Consider the following 25267-nt stretch of genomic DNA (forward strand, 5'->3'; position numbering starts at 1 on the left):
CAAAACAAGTCTAATGTAATACACATGAAAATAAAAATTATATACAGTAAGGCATTGTGGTTTGGGAGTCTGATAATGAGCTGGAAGATGGGAACATCTACACTGTAATGACGACTTTGGTGCTGATTGACTCTGTTACCTTGGGCAAGTAACCTAAAGTTTATGGGCCAAGTTCTAGCCTGATTCTCATCCTGTGCAACTCTGCTGATGTCAGCCAGGTTAGTACCAGTGTAACTGAGAAAAAAATCTAGCCCCTATTTCTCAGTTTCCCTCTCTGTAAAATGGAGTTAATGAAACTTATCTACCTACCTAAAAGAGGTACCTGAAGAAGAGATCTGTAAACTTGAAAGCTTGTCTCTCTCACCAACAGAAGTTGGTCCAATAAAAGATATTACCTCACCTACCTTGTGTCTCTGATATCTTCGGACCAACATGGCTACAACAACACAGCATATAATGGGGGTGTTATCGTTTTTAATGTTTATAAAGCATTATGGCAATGTAAAGCATCATAATATTGAGAGATGCATCTTCCCCCCATACTCAAAATTAAACTTAGCTTCCCAATGTAAGCACTGAGTTGTCATTCTCTGGGAGCTAATCCTGATATCTGAACCTATTTATGATTCTATTACATAATGATAGCTTTTTTTAGAAAGTGTTTATTTGTAAAACACTACTGAATACATTATACATTTCAGGATAGGGAACTGTGGAATTTATTGTAGTGCACAAATATTCTTGGTGTCGAGTAAGGTTTAAAGCAGACAATACATGCCATTATCTCTTTATTTTATGGCTTACACCCTTAGACTGGTTATTGCTTACACCCTATGACCCGGCCTCTTAGCTGATCAAGCTATCAGCAGTGTTTCCAGTTTATTAAACATACTCATTTTGTTTGCTGAAAACAACAAGATTTCCTAGAAAGAACCCCGAATGTCTTAAAAAAGTGATGTGACTACAATACTGAGCAAAACAGACTTCAAATATTCAAAGTTTGGCATTATACAACAGAAGTGTCTATGCCAGTTTGTAATACACAGCCAGTTCTCAAAACTTTATAGATAATAGTTTGCTTGTATTGTGCAAACTGATTTAATATTTGATCTTATAAACTTGGTTCTTGTCCTCAGATGAACAAATCTATAATAAAACAAGGTATGTGCCAAATGTAGGAAAAAGGAATAAGAAACTGATTAACAAAAATGACTGAAGTCATGGTTCTCTGTAGTATCTTCCTTTCAATGCCAGATCTTTTAACACATCAAGACAAACAACAAATGTACATTTTCTAGCTTGGTACCAATGAACCTAGTTGATGATGATGATATCACAAGGCAGAAAGGGAATGACACAAAATTACTGCCAATATACTTAAATATTTGCATACTAGCAATTCCCAGGCAATATAATTCATTAGCATGTCAGTTGTTCTTTGTACTATGAGGCAGTAGAGTTATCAGTCATTAATGTCAGCAATGAAAAAAATAACAAGGCAGACACACTATGCCTTGGAAAATAATCAATAAGCATTGGTTATTTCACAACATAATCATTCAGTGCCCGCATTTTTTTTCAGTAACTGGTTATTATACAATAAGTGCAAACACAGAAATATGGAACAGAACCAGTTTGATACATGAGCATCAACCTTGCATCTTGCAAACAAACTTTTCCACCTAGAATTTATTTTAAAAAGATGAGTTGTTTAAAAAAACTAGTGATTCTATTTAAATATTTCCTTCCTTTTGCAAGATTTTTAATTTCATAGGGAATACTGAACAACCGCCCAGAGACAACCTGTGCCAGCCGATAGTGAAGTGGGAGGGGAGGCTGAGTGAGGGCAGCTGGCTTCAGTAGTGTTACTGAGCATGCTCAGTCCATGTGAGCATACTCAGGACAAGCCAAGCAGCAAATCTAGAGGGGCAAGTGACCCCCCCTTCTCCCTCCCCCCCGTGTCACCTCTGCAACTGCCAAATCAAATATTTCACTGGAATGGTTTTCCTGGACATTCTGAAGACTGATTTTTGGGTCATCCCACTATTTGGGGAATGAACAAGCCAAGTCTTATAAAAATTGACTGATGTACCTAGCAAGACCTTGTGAACACCACTGATAACCCTCTTAAGCTCAGTGAAAAGGATAACTTACAGCATCCGAAGAAGTGGGTTGTAGCCCACGAAAGCTTATGCTCTAATAAATTTGTTAGTCTCTAAGGTGCCACAAGTAATCCTGTTCTTTTTACAGTAGCTTAGACGCTGACAGTTTTGGACTATTACACTGGCTTTAGGCTAAGTTGGACCCTCATGGTTATACATACAAATAGTCATGGTGTTTATGAGTTTTAATTAAGGGCAGCAACATAAACTGGGATAACGTGGCATCACATACTGTGGCTACAGTGGATGATACCAAGGGTGCCAAGGGTTTGTTCATACTGCAACAAGCTCAGGAGGGGCCCCAGGCACGTAATAGTATTTGCTGGGCATTTAATGATGGTGGTTGTTTTCGCAACCCCTGCAGATACAGGCATGTTTGCGAGACGACTTATATTTCGAATTGTATTTCGACAAGGCTATGCCCAGGGGTTGTTCAGTATCTTGTGCAGCTTTTCAGAAATTAAGTACAATGTTGCACTGGGCAGTGGTGCGGTCAGCGGGACTAAACCAAGTAGTGCATTATTTGTATAATTATTTTTTTTTGTTCGCCTGGGGCACCTGAACTTTGCTTGCAGGGTTGTTGCCCCGTTTTTTGCCTGGCAGGCAGCAACAACAGCTGGCATAGCCAAGCCACACCATTACATACCAGTCACTAGACATATGAAGGAACATGTGAGGGTGTGGAAAAGTGTTCTGAGTCGATTTAATGGTGTATCATTGTGGAGGGAACAATGGTTATTACAAATGGTTAAAAATCCACTCAGATGCGGCGGGGGGTGCAAGTTTTGGGGTGTTTTATCAAGACAAATGGTGTACACAAAATGGCCCGCCACCTGGACACACAACGGGGTTGATTGATGAACATGATCTTGGAATTTTTTCCCATTTTAGTTGCGGTGGTCATTTGGGGATCGGAGCTGGCTAATATAAGGGTGTGCTTCTAGTGCGACAACATAGCAGTGGTACAGGTTATCAATCGCCAAACTTCCAGATTGCACAGGGTTATGAAGTTGGTACAGGTGTTTGTACTACAATGCTTAACCTTCAACATCTGTTTATCTTCCAAGCACGTGCTAGGCATGGATAATGGCATCCGCTACACAGCAGCACTTCTCAAGAGCTGTAATCTCACAGTTCAATCAGGGCCCAGCTGGCCCTATAAAGGCTTGAGCCAGGAGCTCAAGCAGACAGACTCTCTCTCTAGGCTTTAGAGAGAGAGGGACCTGGCTGCAGGGAGCTGAGAGAAGGTACCTGGAGTGGAGCAGGGCTGGAGGAAGGCCAAGGGAGCTGGGGAGCTCCGGCCTGGAAACCCCCCAGGCTGCGGCCTAGTGGAAGGCCAATTAGGTACTGGGGTTGCAGGGGGCAGCCCACGGGTAGGCAGAGGCAGCAGGTCCGAACCCCCCTTGCCTGTGATGAGTGGCTGATACTGCAGTCTGCCCCAGGGAGTGGGGCTAGATGGTGACTGGCAGTAGCCTTACACTGAGGCGAGGTGGGGTTAGTGGGTGGGGGTTCCCGTGGGAGGGGAGACCCAGAGTGTGTGGGTACTGCCAGGGGGAGCACCCAGAAAAAGGGGCACCGGGGTCCAGGGAGGGACACGGGGGCCAGTGACAATGTGGATCACCGGCCTGCAGAGGGCGCCCCGGGCTGGAAATCGAGCTAATTCCCTGAGACCAGCAGGAGGCGCCGCAAGGGTGAGTCCGACCCTTACAAGGTGGAGTACTCAGGTTGACGGAAGAGCGCTCTCCAGCTGACTTATTGTGTCTTCACCAGACCCGCTAAATCAATGCCACTGCATCGATTGCAGCAGCGCCTATTTAGCCCATAGTGAAGACAAGCTCTCAGAAAAGTCTTAGTGCCACATGAGTGAGTGCAGCACCAGTGTGAACATAGCAGTTTGAATGTTATCTCACAATGTGGCTGCTCTGACTCCAGAGAAGTAACTCAAGATAACGCAGCATTAAGGCATACCCCAAGACATGTCAATGTTGTCCTGAACATCAGTCTGAGGCAGTCATTCCAAAAGTGACATGCAGCATTCCCTTTCCTCATGGGAACAAAACTACACAGCATATTCTACTGACAACAGACCATTAAGATGCAACTATAATCAAACTACATTTTGTCCTCACTCAGAATACTGTGCTCTGTTTCAAAAATACATAGCATGTGAGAAAGTCTCTGAATAAGGCTATATACATGCCAGGGTTCTGAAGACCTTATGAAACACTTCAGCTTCACTCTTATGGTTAACATTGTCATCAGAACACCTTCATGTATCTGTAACATTGCTCAGAACTGTGTAATATGCCCTCTTTCTGAGCAAACAAGGGTAGGCAAACTTTTTTACTCTAGTTTTGAATCCATTTTACCCAACATGGGCTCTTATCACCATCCTCATCACCACAGTATGAGTGTCTTTAAGTGCATTAAGCAATGTGACTAACTTCTGCCATGTGTGGTTCATTCTTTCCTCTGGGGAAAAATTGTGTGCACAATGTAGATTTTTTAAAATTATATGTACATATTGCTATGTGTCTACAATGAGTTAAGGTAAAGCCAAAGAAATGTCTTGCCCTTGAAGGAGAAGATGGTTACATTTCAAATGGTTCTTAGTTTTGGGGGAATTGACTTCATTCCAGTCTTGCATCAACCCCATACTATGCTTTGTCTCTTGCACAAATAAGCTATACTCGTGAGGTAGGCTGCTCCGTCATGCCCACGTAGCAGAGCTGTCTACCATGGTCCCAGTGCTCACCTCCGAGCTTTAAGTGACCTTTTTAATATCTTGTGGCCCAGGTGAAGATAAAGATCAAGACCTTGAATTTGACTTTATATTCTACAAAAAGCCAGTGTAGAAAATGGAGGACAGGTATGATCTGCTCAAGTCAAGCATTAAAGGATACAGAACATTCTTAGGAGACTGTGAAAAAGGAGCAAAATTACTACAAAAATTGCAGTAAAAATAGATGATATATTATTACACCCACTTCCATTCCTTTACTGTTTCTCATTTGTTCATTCATCATTTATCAGCTTCATTCTTTTTAATTTGGCATTTGTCAGCTTTTTCCATTCATTTTCATTCACCAATTGTTCAGTTATCGTTTGTCAGACTTTTCTAGGTATTCTCATGTGCCAGCACTGTTTGTTTATCATTTGTTAGCCAAATTTGTCTTTTCCTGTACTCCATCCACTCATCTGTCAGCTTTCCCCCACCTCCCACCCCCCCCTTTTTTTTGGTATGTTGACTGCCTCATAGATATTCATTAGCTTCATTAATTTGCTTCAGTTTGGCCTTATTTTGGCCTCATTTGTTTACTGTCATTCCCCTTTGATATGTGTCAGCTTTTGTGGTTCATTGCTGCCAGCTCCAAACCCATTTGTCTGTCTCCATTTGTTTACATATACAGGACCATCTACAGTCTGTTTTACTTTCTTGTGCTATTCTGATGGATCAAGACTTAGTAAGGGATGCTATTGGCACCTCAACAATGGCTATCATTCGTTCACCAGCCTAAATTGGAAGCATCTCCATTAAAATCAATGGAGTTGCTCAAATACACACTGCTGTAAAAGAACAGACACTGGCCCATAATCTATGTATACCTAGAAAATTATACAAATGATAAAGATGTATTTTACTTTAGCCAATATTTTCCTCCAGAAGATGTTTTCCTGACCAGAAGACTGAAAGGCAGCAGAACTGCGGGCTCCACTGTCCATGCCACTGAACAGATTTTTTTGGTGCATGTCAAGGGAAAGATGGAGAATATAGTTTTGGATACACAAGGGTCAGGATTTGGTTAACAGTAAATTATAGCTGGCATTCATTACAGTGGGGATGCCCACATTTTCAGAAATCCAGGGTTGTACTGGCAGTTTACTAGGATCTTGAGAGCCACTCCTAAATTATCTTACAAACAATATTATAAAAATAAATTACAGTCATATATGTGGATGTAGATTTTCCTTGCTAGATGAGCAGATATTGCTTATTAGAGTATAATACCAAAAAAAACCATAGCCGATCAATTTTTTCCTCACTTTGCAGTTACTGTGAGAGGGAAGCCATGGTCTGTGTTATAAGACACTGTCCTGCACTTGGCCCTAAGCACTTTAAACAATTCTGCATTATAAGCAGTTGATCTATGATCGTAAATTAGTCAAAGATACAATGTCAGCCATGCCTTTTAATCAATAATAAAGAAATCTGAGTTATGAAAAGGAGAAGCAAAAACTCAAAGCCTCTCATCCAAATATTTTTTGAAGGTAACAGTAAAAGATGTGCTCAAAAATCATTTAGGAGGTTTATTCTCAATTAATATAACTCAGCATGCAGTGTATACTATTAATTTGTATTCCTGGTAATATATTTAACATTAATTGTGCTACAGAGAGTTACACATGTACTTTTTCAGCAGTAATTTTTTCTGGTGCTGTGTCTTTATTATAGTAATTGCACACACCCCCCTTTTTTTTTTAATCTAATAGGTTCTGAATTTAATGAATCTTTGGGTTAAACTTTGTTTAGATTCCAGCTATTTTATATTTTTATATACACATACACACACTAGCTTCCTTATTCTGTCCTCAGGTCTATATAGTGTGTTAGTAAGGAACATATGTATGAATGATTTTTCCTTACTAACATATATGCATGTATGTATTAATGATTTTTCCTAACTAACACACTATGTAGACCTGAGGACACAACAAGGAAGTTAGTAAAGAAAGAAAAATATTTTGCAGGTAAAGAAAATAAACTTCTTAGTTGCAATACAATTTTTAAAAAATCTTCCACATAACATGTCAGATTCATCCCATGTGTAACTCTATTTACAATGATGATGTTAAAACAGGGCTGAATTTGGACCAGGATCTTTGGCTTATCTAGAATCATAGAAAAAAATGAACAGAAGTAACTTAGTACAGTACTGGAATTACACCACTCTAATAGTAATGTTGATTAATAAAAATTCTTTTTAACATTACACAATTTATATAATTAAAGAGTACCTATTAATCTAGGTAAATATAATTTAATTTAATAATCTGAATCCTGCAGTAGATATGAATGTATCCAATAGACCATAATGGAGTTATAAATTTCGTATACTCACACTTGACGAGATTAAAATATGCTATACTTTAAATGAATATTTCCAACCATTCCCAGCCAGGCAAAAGTTATCCACATTATTTGTAGTGCATATGGTATTTATCTTTAAAAATACACATCTGCCAAAATATTTTCATGCTTCATTAATTCTATAGTAAAAATATCAATCCATACACTTTTACAAGAAAGAAGATACAATGATGGCAATGGCAGATGAACAGTCAGTATCAATGTCTACAAACATTTTGCTTTACCCACAAAGAAGGCTGTAGATTCTTATATGTATAAAGAGGGGAAAATGTTATCATCAAAGACAGCTTATGAAATGTGATCTTGAAGTCCCCAAAGCTTTTGTACTCAGTGTGTAGTAATATTTATAAACATAATGCTACAAGATAAGCTGTCCCCAAAGGCTTTTTAGAATGTTGTAGAATTGATGCAAATAAATCAGTAATTGCATTGCCTAATTGAACTCCATTATTAAATGCACCTTATTCTAGTATAAATGTTGGGACTCACTTTTCAATGCATCATAAAATGCCAAACTATTGAATACAATCTGTAAAATGAATGAATGTACTGTACAATGATTGTGGTGTTGACATTAAGGGCCAAAAAGCAGGTCTACTCTGCTGTTGCCAAAAATCTGGTACAACCTATTATGTCCAAAATGAAAGGAGTACAAACTATTAGAAGCCGGGAGTGCTTTTAGGAACACTGACATTCACAATGGTGTCTACATGTGTGGGGCAAGACAGTTCTTATTTGCTTCTGGTTTTGTCTGGGTCCTGACATTTTATTTTTTATCTTTGAGCTTCTATCTGCATATATTAATAAGTGCTCTTTTATGTCAGTTTTCCATTTAGGGCTATTTTTTTTATCGACATTTAATAAGACTGGTGACAGAGTAGAAATAGTACACTGAGTTAATAAGCAGGATTATAGTTTTCACTTTTTTTAAAATACTCAAACTATTTTACTAGTACAAGAGAATCCTACAGAAGACCTCAAATACCTTGAGCATTTTACATATTTCATACCGCATCAGTGTTTAAAGAACGAAGACCCTAGTTTTAATATGATCAACTAAGAGATGTATGTTCACTTAGATGAAGGTCATGATCTTGAGTATAATGAGCCCCCAAAGTGGATGTATAATGAATTTTCTGAATAAATTTTGAGCACTAATACACTTACATTAAATTGTATTAACCTTTTACTTGCACAGATTTTTGCTAACATCATAAAGTTACATTTGATTCTATTTCTGAGATTTTGAAAGAAAAGCCTACAGACCTTTTAGAATTCATGTCAAAGGTTATTATAATTCATATAGTTTGCAACTACTGCCTATAGAGAGAAGGCAGTATTGGTACATGAAGTTAAAAGCTCTTACAGATGAACTATGAAAATAGCTGCTACATAGATGGGACTGGCATCCACAGTGCTATTCCATGGGGAAGGGAGTAACAGGAATAAAATAGAACAGAATAGAACATATCTGAAACAATTCATAATTAGATACTCTATTGTAGACATTTCTCAGTGGCTTAGATAAGTTTTCTCAGCAGTTCTAATGAAAATAAGATAACGTACAGAAAATATGGTTTTAAATTAGCTTCTTAGATTGTACTCTGATCAACATGGCACTAATGAGAACAAAACAGGAAAATGCGGATGAAACTTTGAAAAGGTCCTTGATATTCTTCTTTGATTGCACTATGGCCAGAATATATTGTACTCAGCAGAGGATCAGAGTGAAAAATAATGGACTCAGTGCACAGTCTAAGGAGAACAAAAAGAAAAAGAAAAAAACCAGCCTATCTAACTTTTCATTCTGTTGAATGGAAATCCATTTCAGTAACTGTAAGTTACATGCAACACATACTGATATGTAGTTTGTAATGACAGATATAAAAGAACTTATTCACCTTGTGCGGTAACAATGGTTCTTTGAGATGTGTTCCCCTCTGGGCGCTCAACTGTAGGTGTATCTGTGCCCTGTGCCTCTGATCAGAGATCTTTGGTAGCAGTGTCCATTTGGCCCATACATGCATTCTTTCTGCTCGAGACTAATTAACACTGCGTGGGTGAACCACCCTCAGTTCCCTCTCTGTCACAGAGTCACTAACAAGAACTCCGAGGTAGAGGGGAGAAGTGTGGGTTGTGGCGCACCAATGGGAACACACATCTCGAAGAATCATCATTACTGCACAAGGTGAGTAACTTCCTCTTCTTATTCAAGTAGTATCCCTATAGGTTCTCCACTATAGGTCACTTCCGAGCAGTATCACCAATGGAGGGTTGGGGCTTCAGAGTCGAGTCTGTTAAGGATGAAAATACAGCGGAGACAACGATGGCATCAGAAGAGGAGTCTCTTGTTCTGCATAGTGTTCTGCAAAAGTATGAGCAGATGCCCAGGTTGCTGCCCTACAGATTTCTGGACTGAGAACGTCTTTAATGAAGGTGACTGAGGTAGAAACCGACTTTGTGGAATGTGTATGGATTCCAGGTGGAGGTAATTTACAAGCATGATAGCAGTAGTTAATATGATTCAAGACACATTTAGAGAGTCTCTGAGCAGATATTGCTGTGCCTTTCGATCTTTCTGCAATTGATAGGAAGTGCTTGGGAGATTTCCTAAAGGCCTTCATTCTATCCAAATATAAGGCCAAGGCTCCCCTGACATCAAGTCTATGTAGTATAGCCTCCCTGTTATCACAGTGAGGCTTTGGGTAAAACGTGGGAAGATGAATGAGGTGGTTCATGTAAAAAGACAAAGTCACCTGGGGAATGAATTTTGGGTGTGGTTTGAGAGTGACCTTATCTTTAAAGTAAATCATGAAATGGGGTGTGTGTGCACCATTAATGCCGCTATTTCCCCTATCCTCCTTGCCAAGGTGATAGCTACTAAGATTGCTGTCTTCACTGATCAAGAGAACACATGGCCATAGGTTCAAAAGATGGTCTAGCTAGACTCCTTAGAACTAGATTCAGGTCCCACATTGGTTTGGGGTGTCTGGATTGACGGAAGAGGTACCCTGTGCCCTTGAGGAATCCTTGACACTGGATGAGTAAAGACTGAATAACCCTCTATGTGCTGGTGGAAGGCCGTTATGGTCACAAGATGTATTTTGAGTGAGCTGAGGGATAGCCAGGCCCTCTTGAGGCCTAGAATGTAGTCTAGCATGATGGGGAGGGAGGAGGATACTGAGGTAATTTGTATAGAAGTATATCAAGACTGGAATCTTTTCCATTTTTGTAGGGAAGTGCAGTGGGTAGCTGATTTTCTACTGTGCAATAACACTTCCTGTACCTCCTGGGAGCAGTAGCTCTCTATGTGTTGGAAACATTAAAGAGCCAAGATTTGAGCTGAAGGATCCATAGGCTGGGATGGAGAGTTAATCTGCCGTTCAGTGAGAGGAGGTGAGAAGTGAATTGAAGAGGGATTGGTGGACACGTTGCTAGCTGTGTCAGGTATGGGTACCACATCTGGGAGCAATCAGTATAACTCTCACTTTTCCCCTCTTTACTTTTATAAGGACCTTCAGCATCAGAGGGAATGGGGGAAATATGTATAAAAGGCCCTTGTCCCATGGGAGAAGGAGAGCATCCCCAACTAGTGTTTTCCTAGGCCAGTTCTGGAGCAATAGAGGGCATTTCCGGTTCAGGTAAATGGTGAATAAATCTATCATTAGGGTCCCCCAGTGATCAAATATGTGGGGGAGTACTGCTGGATGCACGTCCCATTTGTGGTCATGTGAAAACTTGCGGCTGAGAGTGTCCACTATTATATTCTGTACTCCCGGTAGTAGGCAGCTGATAAAAGAACATTGTGGCAAATGCACTAACTCCAGAGTTTCACCGCTTCCATGCATAGGGAGGATGATCTGACACCCCTTAAAACATGCACACTATGTTGTCTGTCATGACTCTTATGTGAGAGCCTCTGATCAGTAGAGGAAAATGAACCCAAGCATTTCTGACTGCTTTTAGTTCCAAAAGGTTGATGTGGAGGGACGACTCCATGGGGGACCATTTGCCCTGAATCTTGTGATTGTTCAGATAGGCTCCCTAGCCTATTAGGGATGCACACTCGCTAGAAGCAATGTTTGGGGGGTTGTGTGAATGGGACCCCTGCACAGATGTTCATAAGGCCTTTCCACCAGTCCAGGTAGTCTTTGACCCTGAAGGACATTGACAGAAGTTTGTCTGGTCTATCTCTGTTTGGTACACAGACAGACCTGAGCCATGCCTGCAGGCACCTCATGTGTAGTCTGGTATGAGATATCACAAACATATATGCCCTATGTGCCAGAGAAACTGGGGCAATGTCTGGCTGGTGTATGTAGGCTGATCTGAACTGTCTCTATGAGAGTGAACAGAGTATGAAACCTGTGTCGTGGAAGCAGTGCCCTCGCTTGTATTGAGTCGACATAGGCACCTATGAACTCCAAGCATTGCACTGGAGGCAGGTTGATTTCAGGCACTGATTTGTACACCCAAATGCATGAAGACTTATATAGTCCTTTGGGTGTCCCAAAGAGCATCTTCGAAGGAGAGGGCTCTGAGAAGTCAGTCATCCAATTAAGGGTAAATCGCGATTCCCAGGGTACATAGGTAAGCTGCTACTACAGAGAGGACCTTGGAGAATACTCTGGGTATGGATGAGAAGCCAAAGGGAAGTACTCTATGCTGGTAATGGTCCTGACCAAAGGTATACCTTAAGAATCGTCTGTGGGATGGCTGGGTCGATATATGAAAGTAGGCATCTGGAAGGTCAAGGGCAGAGAACCAATCTCCCTGTTCTAGAGATGGGATAATAGCTGCTAGTGTGACCCTCTTGAACATTTGTGCCTTCACACATTTGTTCAGTGCTCTTACATCTAGTATGGCTCTCCACCCTCCTTTTTTCTTGGGAATCAGGAAATATTGAGAATAGAAGCCTTTGCCTTGGAGGTGTACAGGAACGGGTTCTAAAAATCGCAGGCATAGCAAGTGATCTGTTTCCTGTCTTAGTAGTTTCATCCCTGAAGAGGGACAGGGAGGAAGGTTGGAGAGAAGGGAGGTGAAGTGGATAGAATACCCGTTGCAGATAATCTCTAAGACCTATCTGTCAAAAACCACTTTCTTCCAGTTCTGGAGGAAAAGAGCAAGGCAACATCCAAAGGAATGTGAAAGGTCTGTAGGTTGCAGCTGATGTTGCGAGGAGTGTCTCGGGCCCTTGACCAATGCATCAAAACTGATGTTTTGAAGTAGAGGGTTGGGATTCAGAGGCTGATGGTTTATGCCTCTGAATCTTAGGCCTCTTTCACTTCAGTTCATAGTAGTGTTGCAGTGGTGGGTACTAGGCTAGTCAGGATCTATGGGATGATGGAGGACTGGATTTCCTTTTCTGTTCCAATGTGTAGATCCAGAGGGAGAGTCGTGTGGCCCTAGAGTCCTTGTGGGTATGGAGTGATGCACTGGTCTTATCCACAAACAGTTTGGAGCCCTTGAAAGGGAGGGTCCTTGACCATCATCCGCACCTCCTTTGGCCATCCCAAGAGATGTGGCCAAGATACCTGACAAATCACTGCCACCATTGACACTGAACGGGTTGGAGTATCCAAAGCATCCAGTGCGGTCTGGAGTGCCATTCTCACCACTAACTGTCCCTCATGTATGCTAGTCTGAAACTGTTCTCGTTGAGTTTCTGACAGATGGTCAATAAACATATGGAGTTTGCTGTGGTTCATGTGATCTTATTTTGTCATTAAGGCCTGGTAATTTACAATTCGGAATTGCAAAGTTGCCGAGGAATATAACTTTTGGCCAAATAAAGCTAATCTTTTCCAATTTCTATCATAATGGATGACCTTAGCATGATGTTGTCGGCCACGTGAGTTCACCACGTCCACAACAATAGAGTTGTGTGGTGGATGTGAGAAGAGGAATTCTGAATCCTTGGAAGGCACATAAGTACTTTTTATTGTCCCTTTTCCATGTTGATGTGATAGAGGCTGGAGTTTGCCAAATGATCTTAGCAGGATCCAGGAGCACCTCGTTAACTGGGAGGTCTGTTATGGATGAGGAGGATGTGTGCAATATATCCAGCAACCTGTGGATCTTAATCTCCTCAAGGTGAATTTGTAGTGTGTCTCCCACACTTTTTGTGAGTTCCTGGAACAATTTAAAAGAGGAAGTTACTCGCCTTCTGCAGTAACGATGGTTCTTCGAGATGTGTGTCCCTATGGGTGCTCCACTGTAGGTATATGTGCGCCTCATGGCCTCTAGTTATTGTCCACTATGGATGGTGGTGAAGGCATTTCCGCCTAATCTGGGGAAGAAGAGGAGATGTTGGTTGATGGGGTAGCCATCTCTTCTAGGCTGGCATCTTGTTCCTCAAATGTTTCCTCTTCAGGTTCTGGGTCTTTAGACATAGAGGCTGTAGGAGACACTCACGGTAGGAGGCAATAGATGCCTGCGAAGTTAAGTGCCTGTATGCCACCCATAGATCCCAGTATGGCCACTAGGGTGGGAGGAAGGGCATAGGTGGCAGTATCCACAGGTGGTCATACCCACAGGGCTGAGGCTCAAACTGATGGTGAGACTGGGAAGGCCCTCACTGGTGCAGAGCATGGTGTAAAGGTAGTGAAAGGACATGATCTTGGTCACTACCTGTAGAGCCCTGTGTGGATACAAATTTATATCCACAGCTATAAACTGGTATCTGCAGAACTGCAGGGCTCTCCCAGGAACCGCAGTGCTGAAAGGAGTAGAACATGGGGCTGCCACTCCGAGGGGTCAGCGCCCCACGCTGGCAGTTCCTCCGGTGTGGCTGTACTGCCCCCAGCCCCGCCCACCGGCAGCTGTCCCTGGTCACGCTCTTGTGTTCAAGCGGCGCACACACCCCCAGACAGGAGATGCAGAGAGCTGCATGGAAGGGATGGGGGCAGGGTTGGGGGTGGGGCTGCGGGTGGTACAACCACACCAGAGGAGCTGCCGGCGCGAGGCACTGGCTCCTGGTAGCGGCAGCCCCATATTCTGCTTCTTTTACCACTGCAGACCGTGGATAATGATTTATATCCACAGATACCAGGGATGATTCCAGGGATCGAGACATGTTCGGTACTGAGGTCCTGGTACCACCCAACAGGGATTCTGGAGTCCTGCTGACCATGAGATCCCTTGAAAATCAGAACTTCTGTGGTACTGTGGTGATCGGTACCTTCAGGATTGGTACCAAGGAGATCAACGGTGATCTTGCCCAAGATGGTTGGTCTGCTGCAGACTGTTTGGAGACCATCAATACTGATAGTTTAGATGCTATTACCACTTTTGCAGAGATGGTACAGTCTGCGTTCTCAACTTTGACAGGTGGTGCCACTGCTTCTCAGCCTGCACCTATAGGGTCTTTAGGCTAATAGGCAGTACCTGCACTGAATAACCCATGTTTTGTCCTGTGGGTACTGAAGTGACTGATTGTGCCAGGGACCTCCTTTGGCTTAGTTTGAGGACTTGCAGCCCTCTTCTTGGAGACCTTACAAAGGGAGGCCTAGGATTTCCTCCTCAGCTGATAATCCTTAGAAGTCGAAGGCTTTGGGGACAGTATGCATTGCAGAGAAGATTCAGGGCTGGGTCCTAAGATTGGACCCTTCCATAAGGAGTAGTTTCAGTTTTAACTCCTGGTTTTTTTTCAGGATCTAGCCTTCAACTGTTGTCAGAAGGTATACTTCTTTGGAATATGAGCCTCTCCGAGGCACCGGATACAGTAGGAGTGTCCATATGTTACCTGTATTGCCTCCCTGCAGGAGAGGCACCTGTTAAACCTGGGGGAGTCAGGCATGTCTGGGAGAGCTGCGGGGGGTGCGATAAAGATTTTTGTTTGTTTGTTTTGATTTCTTTTAAACAGGGGAAAAAAACTAATGGAAACCCTATAAAACTGAAAAACATTGAACAGAAACTGTAAGAGTCGCTCACAAAACTGAATGTTAAGGTAAGAGAAAGCAGACTGCTATTAGCCCTCTCCAGCCAAGGGCAGCTGAGAAGGAACTGAGGGTGGTTCACGCATGCAGCGTTAATTAGCCTCAAGGCAGAAAAGGAGAGAGGCACATGTGCGGGCCTAACAGACATTGCTATCAAAGAACTCCAATCATAGGTGCAGGGCACAGACACACCTAAAGTGGAGCACCACTCGAAGAAGAAGCTAAATTAACAAAGTATTTCTATATATCTTCACCGATTATGCATACAAAAATATTAAATTAAGATTTAAACCATGTTCTACATGTACTAGCAGTGCTAATTACATAGTAATAAGATAATAAATACCCACTACAATAAAAACTATTGCAGTGGAGCCTACTTACAGCTTGTTCAAGAGTAAACTTTAAAAAAAAAAAGCCCACGAGTTAAACCAAAACACAAAGAAAAATACAGTGTTAACCCTTAGCATTAAATAAATATTTTGGAGAGGAATAAACCTCTTACAAGCTTGCAGAGCATCAAATGATAACAGAAAACAGAAGCCCACAGTTGCAGAATTGTGTTTGTACAACCCCTGTATGTCAAATGCATACTCAATAACTTGGCATACACAATTGCATTAATAATCACAGTAATTACACACAAATAATGTATGCACAATTTGGAAAATCTGATTTTGAAAGGTTTAAAGAATTTAACTATATATTGAAAGAGAGCAACACAGTGGCTAAAATAATAGAGAGTTATTTTGGTGCAACACAGATGTCTGGTTTCTACTGCTGCTCAAATTTAGAAAGAGTTAACACAAACAGCAAAATCATTCAATTCAGTAATATCAACACCATCTCAATCCTTTGCAAGCATAAGGAAAAAGTAATAAAATAATCTGACATAGCAACAAATCACAGGTCTGTTAATGGCTATATTACTGTCAATAAAACGTTTTTTTACTTTGCTGTCACAAACAAACAGAACCCCCAACACAGCTCCTTTGTTTCAAGTGCTCGGATTTCAATACAATAGTCACATTATATGTAGGGTTACCATATTTCAACACTGAAAAAAAGAGGACACTCCACGGGGGCCTGGCCCTGCCCCAACTCCGCCCCTTCCCCACCCCCAGCCCCGCCCCAACCCCGCCCCTTCCCCAAAGCCCCTGCCCCAACTCTGCCCCCTCCTCTGAGCACCCTGCATTCCCACTCCTCCCTCCCGCTCTGATCTTGGTTGGGGGTTGCTAAGTGCTTCCCTGCTCCCCACTCGCCCTGCAGCCCCTCCGCCCCTGCAGCCTCTGTGACCCCTGCTCCCCACTCACCCTGCAGCCCCTGCACCCCCCCGCCCCTGCAGCCTCTGTGCCCCCCGCCTGCCCTGCCCCTGCACCCCCCGGCCCCTGCAGCCTCTGTGACCCCTGCTCCCCACTCGTCCTGCAGCCCCTGCACCCCCCCGCCCCTGCAGCCTCTGTGACCCTTGCTCCCGACTCGCCCTGCAGCCCCTGCACCCCCTGCCCCTGCAGCCTCTGTGACCCGTGCTCCCCACTCACCCTGCAGCCCCTGCACCCCCCGCCCCTGCAGCCTCTGCGCCCCCCGCCTGCCCTGCCGCCTCTGTGACCTCTGCTCCCCACTCACCCTAGAGCCTCTGCGCCCCCCGCCTGCCCTGCCCCTGCAGCCTCTGTGACCCCTGCTCCTCACTCGCCCTGCAGCCCCTGCACCCTCTGTGACCCCTGCTCCCCACTCGCCCTGCAGCCCCTGCACCTCCCTGCCCCTGCAGCCTCTGCACCCTGCAGCCTCTGCCCTGCCCCTGCAGCCTCTGAGACCCCTGCTCTCCACTCGCCCTGAGACCCTGCACCCCCCTGCCCCTGCAGCCTCTATGCCCCCGCCTGCCCTGCTCCCCCGCTCACCCGGCAGCCTCTGCCTGCTGGGGGCTTCAGACGCTCGGCAGCACGGGTCCCTGCAGCCCCGGACGCAGCTTCCTTCCTGCCGCCGAGCTCGTTCCCCGGCCTGTCTGTCCCCGCCGGAAACAGCTCCTGCGGCGCCGGGTTCCAAGCTGCGCGGGGCAACGGGGCCACTGGAAGGGTCCCCCAGTGGCCGGGGGGTCCCCGCCCGCGAGGGAAGCCTGAGCCCCCCCGTTCCCCACCTGAGCATTGTAGCTGGGGCAGCTGGGCTGCGCTGCGGACCCGGCGGATCATGCTGGGCGGACCCTGGCTTATGCCTCCCTATTTCCCCGGACATGTCCGGCTCTTTGGAAATTCCCCCCGGACGGGGATTTGAGCACCAAAAAGCCGGACATGTCCGGGGAAATCCGGACATATGGTAACTCTATTATATGATATGTTAGGAATTTTTTAATGTACAACACAGAACTAGGAGTACATTTGGTTTCTGTCTAAAGTGTTGTAGCCCAAAGTCAAATGTATTCATGGTTTTGCTTTAATTTGCTCTTGACAAATAAATCCTTTTTTCCTAAGTGAATGTCCCTAAGTATATCCAATTAATGGACAGGCTCCATATAACATTTTGGTTTCTCTTTTTGTTGAGAGAATATCTATATTCTATTCATTCATACTCAACTGTCTGCTTGACAAGCTGAAACATGATAAATTATTCAGATGAGGCTACTATCCATTTTGGATTAAAGTGAGGACTACTAAATGTTTTTTAAACTCATCAGCAAACTCGGCTTGCTGAATTATTATCCAAAGGATGAAAAATGAATACTATTCAATATTGGTTGGATAGATCCTGATCAACCATGAGAAAGCTTGCTTCATTGGTTCCCTGTACAATGCTTTAATACGATGACAAATACAAATAATACATAATGTTCATCAGTTAAATGGAAATAAATTTCCAAAAAGAATATGTTCAAAACACTTATTTTCTTTAGTTAATAACACCAGCTTTTATGAATAATGTATTTTTAGCACATATTCGGGGAGAGGTATGCAACATGGTCCTTTTTACTAAAGTCTATGATTCTGTAGTAAATGTGTTAAAGATTAAAACAATCCCACATCTCTTTATTGGTTCTTTAATTAATATATTTAATGAGAACCAGTCAATTCATAATTAGCATTTGGTATAACAAAACCTCTTTTAAAATAATACTAGCAAGACATTATTTTACTTACTGGGGACATTAACTAAACCAAACCAATAAAATAGCTGAAAGGTATCTTTTTAGTGTGCCTTCTTCTACAAGAATTTGTAATATCCAAATGGTGGGGATATAGCTTGAAAGTTACAAGTTCATTAATGTTCTGATTGTAAAAATTTCTCTGTGCGCCCAATGTTATTTATTCTACACAGAAATCACAATTTCTGAGGATACCACACGAGACCTGTGTGAAATGTTCAAATTGTAAAGTAATTGACACCTAGCTGGGCTCAAGTTAAATTGGAAATTAAATTTCACTGAAACTTTGAGCAAATCTAAATTGGGTTTTTGGTTTGCATTGAATGTGAAATGTGCAGCTTGCCTGATGTAAAAAAAACCCTGGCAATGGTTTTGACTCAGTTTTACTTTGAGATTTGAGCTAAACTGGACTCCAAACTCAAAGTGAAAACTCAGTGGGTTCAAACCCACAACACAAAGCCACTGAAAATGTTTACACAAAAGCCTAAGGGGAAAAGCGATGAGATGTACACAATTTTTAAATACGTTAGTTTCAAATGTTGAACATCCATTGCAGGTCAAGGACTATAACAGCGTTTAAAAGAGAACTGGATAAATTCATGGTGGTTAAGTCCATTAATGGCTATTAGCCAGGATGGGTAAGGAATGGTGTCCCTAGCCTCTCTTTGTCAGAGGATGGAGATGGATGGCAGGAGAGAGATCACTTGATCTTTGCCTGTTGGTCCACTCCCTCTGGGGCACCTGGCATTGGCCACTGTCGGTAGACAGGATACTGGGCTAGATGGACCTTTGGTCTGACCCAGTACGGCCGTTCTTAAGTTCTTATGCCTGACATGACAAAGAAAGCAATATCACTTACCACAAGTGAGAGAGGCCTTTTCCATGAGACAACGCCAATCAGTCCTGACAACAGCACCTGAAATCAAGTGAAAAGAGTCAGCAAAGAGTCACAGATTTTATACTAACACCTAAAAAAAGTAACAGTATCTTTTAAGAAAGAACAATACTCAAACAAACTATAAGACAAGTAATTGGCTTCCAAAAGTGTTGGGACTGGAAAGTAAATACTGCAAGATAGGCTATTGAAACAAATAATGTAGGCCATACTTATAGGACGGGGGACTCTACCCTGGGAACCAATGACTCTGAAAAATATTTGGGGGTCATAGTGGATAATCAGCTGAAGGTGAGCTCCCAGGGGGACGCTGTGGCCAAAGGAACGAATGCGATCTTAGGATGCATAGACAGGGGAATCTCAAGTAGGAGGTTATTTTATCTCTGTATTTGGCACTGGTGTGACTGCTGCTGGAATACTGTGTCCAGTTCTGGTGCTAACAATTCAAGAAGGATGTTGATAAATTGGAGAGGGTTCAGAGAAGAGCCATGAGAATGATTAAAGGATTAGAAAACATTTCTTACAACGACAGACTCAAAGAGCTCAATCTATTTAGCTTAGCAAAGAGAAGATTAAGGGCTGATTTGATTACAGTCTCTATTTAGGGAACAAATATTTAATAATGGGCTCTTCAATTTAGCAGCGAAAGGTTTAACACAATCCAGTGGCTGGAAGTTAAAGCTAGACAAATTCAGACTGGAAATAAGAGGTAATTTTTTTTTTTTTTTTTTTTTTTTTTACCAGTGAGAGTAATTAACCTTTGGAACAATTTGTCAAGGGTAATGGTGGATTTGCCATCACTGACAATTTTGAAATCAATATTGAATGTTTTCTAAAAGATACACTCTAGGAATTATTTTGGTGGAAGTTCTATGGCCTGTGTTGTACAGGAGGTCAGACTAGATGATCATAATAAGTCCCTTTTGGCCTTAGAATCTATGAATTTTCATTCTATTTCCAACATGGATGAAAACACATGGTACTGTAAATATCACAACCCCTCTCTTCCCCCTCCACCCCCGGATTCTATAGAGATTTCAGTCTGATTTCCAGATCAAAATGGTTCTATAAGTTCAGAATAAGTCTCAGAACCATTTTCACTGTACACTAGTAAGTCACACCACCTGATGTGCTGTATGGTTTATTTTAATTAATATTTTCTGTAACAACATGAACTGAAAGAAAACTTTCAGAGAGATTTTTTTGCACTATCAGAATGGTTATGCATGGTCCTCCATTGCAAGTTAATAGATAAACAGTAGGTGAAAATTAGCACAAACATATTGTAATAATAAAACCTAATTTTTCCTACCATTTATTTGCTATGTGCATTAGTGCCAGTCAAAAACCTCTATCTCTGCAATCTAAAATGTCTAATAGCTCATAATTTGTAGCCATACCACTTCAAATACACACACTCACACCCCTTGTCTTAATGTGCAATATTATGCCATTACTTATTTGTAATCATGAAAGACTTTTGTTGCAACAGGAAAAAATGTGGTCTACAGGATATCTTCTAAATTATTCAGGTGATTGACAGATCTTAGGCAGTGATATGACAGATGAGTGACCATCTAAGGGTTATGCAGGGACCCTTTATCACACAACTGAGCGACATGTTTTATAGAGCATATCATCAGAATTTGGAAATACTCATATGGGCCAAATTTTACAGCCCTTACTTCAGCAAAACTGAATCACTGAGAGTTTTACTCAAATATGGACTGCTTAGTTTCCAAGTAAAAGTCTGGTACCCCGTCCAAGATCCACCCATACAAACCAAACTGGGCTCTGACAGTTAAGCATGTTCTTTCCTTCTCACACAAAATCTATAGTAATAAAAATGGTGAAGGCTAAATTATACTCTCATTTACAATGGTGTAATCCCTTTATGGCAGGGGGAAAAAGGACACAGAAAGAGGTCACTATCTCCCTAGGAACAGCATAGCAGCAGCAGGCACAGAGAGAGCAGGCACAGAATGCTCTATGCTCTGCCCTCTCACCTGTACTAAGCCCATCTAGCCAGTGGAGCTGCTACAGTGCACAAAGGCCCAGTGACTTCTAGCTCCTCCACAATAACCATACGAGAGCTGCCTCAGGACCATTCTCCCATGGATGGAAAATCCCCCAGGAGCCTCAAAATGGGACATCTTACACAGCTGGAGCACCCTGTTGATATAGAGCAATGACAAAGTGTATAATATTCAGTAGTTCACTGACACTATCAAAATTAATCTGCTTTGGACTCTTTAGGATTATTTGCACTATACTTTATAACTTCTGCCATGTAAAAGGAAGGTGAGGATTAAATAAAAAAAATTGGCCAAGGGGAGAGGGAGAGATGAAAGAAGAGAGAGAGTGTATGTATTTGTACTTGAGAGAGAGATATTAGGTTCAAATTAAAAAACAGTTAAAAACCAAACAGGAACAGGTAGAAAAAGACAAGGGACTAATCAAAAAGTAATGCATACTGATAGATAAAGAATATGTGGTATAAAGATGATGATTTCACATGAGTTTGAGACAGCTGCATTACTCACTAGTCATACCTTACCATCATGCATATGTATATACTACATATTACAAAAACAAAAAAATAAAACCCAAAAACTAGTTTAAAATTGTTTTAAAGTATTGTATTGCGACTAGCTCTCCATATCCCTCAGGCTTCAGAGACAGGTGAGACTTACCATGAATTCAACTGTATAAGGCTAAGAGCTAGAAAATAATATAATTAAAGACTATCAGAATGCATACACACTAGGAGGCAGCATGGGTAACCTACATTTGGCATTTCCTAACTTTTGAGAGGTTGACCTTGTGAACTAAGTGTCCTTTTAAACTTTTTTTAAAATGTAATTATATATAATAATGGGTGAAATCCTGACCTCACTGAAGTCAATGGCAAAACTTCCATTGACTTCAGTGGGGTTAGGATTTCACTCTATTCATTTCTCCAAACAAACAAAAAAACAACCAAACTAACTACAAACAATTAAGATTGCTCAAATGCACACACACAACCAGGCAAACCCCCTCCCTCCCAAAAAAAGACTAAAGCAAAGAGGCAAAACAACAACTCCTCCTCTAAGTTAAAGTTTCATCCAACAGTGCAACCTCCAACAGTGATTTCTTCCTCTCCACATTACATCCTCATTTACATCCACTTCTCCCAACACATAAGCCTCCTCCCTGTTACTCCACATAGAACTTTGGGGGTAAAATCCTTGAGACCTGGACTGAACTGACTAATTCCAGTGGTGTCCTGTGGATACAGTATTCTCCCTGTCAGGCATCTGAGGAAGAAGTGGTTTGAGAGATATAAGTAGCCATACTCAGAGTTATTAACATTGGTTAATTTTGTTATATTACATGGGATATTCAATATATATTAGTGGATAGTAATTTTGTATTGCATTTTTCAATTATCATAAAGCATATAGAGCTAAAGATAAGCATATCAAGAAACCTAAATAAATTAAAGTTTATTTTGGGCCAAATTCTACCTTCAGACATGCAAATACAGCAACACTTAGGCTTGGTCTATACTTACCCCCCAAGTCGAAGTAAGGTACGCAAATTCAGCTACGTGAATAACGTAGCTGAATTCAACATACCTTACTTCGAACTTACCGCGGTTCAGACGCGGTCCACACGCGGCAGGCAGGCTCCCCGTCGACTCCACGGTACTCCTCTCGTTGAGCTGGAGTACCGCAGTCGACGGCGAGCACTTCCTGGTTCGATTTATCGCGTCCAGATCAGACGCGATAAATCGAACCCGGAACTTCGATTGCCAGCCGTCGAACTACCCGGTAAGTGTAGACCAGCCCTTAGTCAATGAGAACTGAATGCTTATATATGAAAACCAAATTTGGTCCAGAAATTTAGGTTTAAAACTTATAATAAATACATAACAATATAATACAACTTGCTCATCCTATCTGTAATTATAACCCAATTTTTATATCAACAAGCACCAATAAGCCACTACTATAAATGTATGGCTAGATGGACTTGCTACTTAACAAATAATGCTGCAGAATTATGACACGAAAAATATTTGTATCTGCTCTATGAGTTCACTGAAGTCAGGTGTTTTTTACACTACAAAACATTAATTTCATAGTCTGGAGCAATATATTTCACATTTTAGCAATAACTAGATTTGATGACATTTAAGTTTGCTGAAGATTTTATTCAAGAAAAGTGCACATTGGAAAAGACACCTTTTTCGTATTTCCATTAGAACCTGTAAATGCATAAATTTAAGATAGTTTTCATTGTGAGACTTCAGTGTTAGCATCTGAGCAAAGTACATATACAACAGGGGAAAACCCATGAAAGCATACTAAAAAGTAAATTGAAATCAGCTTATGGATTCTGATACTAAAGCCAATATGCAGGTAATATCAAGCACTGTTGAGTGTAGCTTGCATTCTACAATGTTTCCCATGTCATATATGCTAGAAGTCTCTTATTACTGGAATTTTACTACAATACTACATTTTTCTGAAAGTTGGCAAAGGCAGAGAAAAGGAATTTATTTTTTGCAGTTAATTAAATTTGTTCACATAATAGCTAGGATAGCCTATTATTACTGTTATGATAAGTGTCCCTGGATTGATAATCCTGTAATGCAGAATTGCACTCAGGAAGGTAAAATGACAGGATTAGCAAATTCAACTTCAGGTTAGACAGCAACACGCTCTCAATTAAACAAATGTGCTGACTGAAACTGTAAGGCCATTAAAAAACACGTTTAGGAAAAATAACAAGGTAAGTATTGGTATAAAACACACACACAAAACCACTATTTCTCAGACCCAATACAAGTGAGTAATTTCAAAAGGTGATTTGTTATATTGTAATTCCTATGAGTAGAAATTCATTTGTACAATTTTTAACTGTCTGCAACAATTCTCTGCTTTATTTCTATTTACCATATTATTCCCACTCTGCAAGTCAGCACCTACCTACCACATTTAGGGCATTACAGAAAGAGGAAGGGAGAAGTCCCTCTGGTCTTCTGAACTGCAGTTGTGCTGGCCGTTACATAGGCCTGCAAGGTATGTCTGAATGGGAATTTCCTGCCACCCTCCCTGCTTGCGCACAACGTAAGGGCCAAGCACAATTTGGCCTGCTATAAAAAGTCCCCTCCACCGATACTTTATGCTGCAACAATGTCTTTAACGTTACCATTGTACAGTTCACAAGCAGCAACTGTAATTCTGATTACTACAGATTATTTAGCTTTTTTTTTTTATTCCACAAAACTCTAAATCTATTTAATCATTGACTTCACTGAAGCTACATCAAGGGTAAATTTGGCTCATTGCTTATGTGCATTCTTTACTAAGTAAACAGAGACTATGTGAAAAGTTACCTCCAATGGCAAGAGCCATCAGCACTTTAAGCAGTAGTGATCATAACCATTTAGTTATAAAAGTAGAGTCCAGAGAGCATATTATGGCAAAACTTATTAGGATAACTCACTGGATTTCATTAAGGGTATGTCTACACTACGAGGGTAATTCGATTTTACTTAAATCGAATATGTGGAATCGATATTGCAAAGTCGAACGTGTGTGTCCACACTAAGGACACACTAAGGACAGTAATTCGACTTTGTGAGTCCACACTAACGGGGCGAGCGTCGATATTGGAAGCGGTGCACTGTGGGCAGCTATCCCACAGTTCCCGCAGTCCCCGCTGCCCATCGGAATTCTGGGTCGAGCCGCCAATGCCTTCTGGGTAAAAAAAATTTGTCGTCATCCGTCCGTCACTAACGCCCTCCCTCCCTCCATGAAAGCGCCGGCGGGAAATCAGTTCGCGCACTTTTCTGGTCAGTGACAGCGCGGACGCCACAGCACTGCGATCATGGATCACGCTGCGACCATCGCTGCACTTGTGGCCGTTCTCAACACCTCGCAGCTTATCATACACCTTTCCCTGAGGCAGATGCAGAGAAATCGGGCGAGGAGGCTACGGCAC

The 25267-nt window shown here is 41.9% G+C and overlaps 1 protein-coding gene across 1 annotated transcript in view; it reads right to left on the reverse strand.

The window, feature by feature from the left end:
- Positions 1–25267, reverse strand: part of FAM189A1 (family with sequence similarity 189 member A1) — a 431767-nt gene that overhangs the window by 255091 nt on the left and 151409 nt on the right. The window contains exon 2 of the mRNA XM_026648452.1: positions 19238–19294. Coding sequence (XP_026504237.1) covers positions 19238–19294 — 57 coding nt within the window. The remainder of the gene's footprint in view (positions 1–19237; positions 19295–25267) is intronic.

The sequence above is a fragment of the Terrapene carolina genome, unplaced genomic scaffold (assembly GCF_002925995.2).
Source record: "Terrapene carolina triunguis isolate 2854851 unplaced genomic scaffold, T_m_triunguis-2.0 Scaffold67, whole genome shotgun sequence".
NCBI classification, from domain to species: Eukaryota; Metazoa; Chordata; order Testudines; family Emydidae; genus Terrapene; species Terrapene triunguis.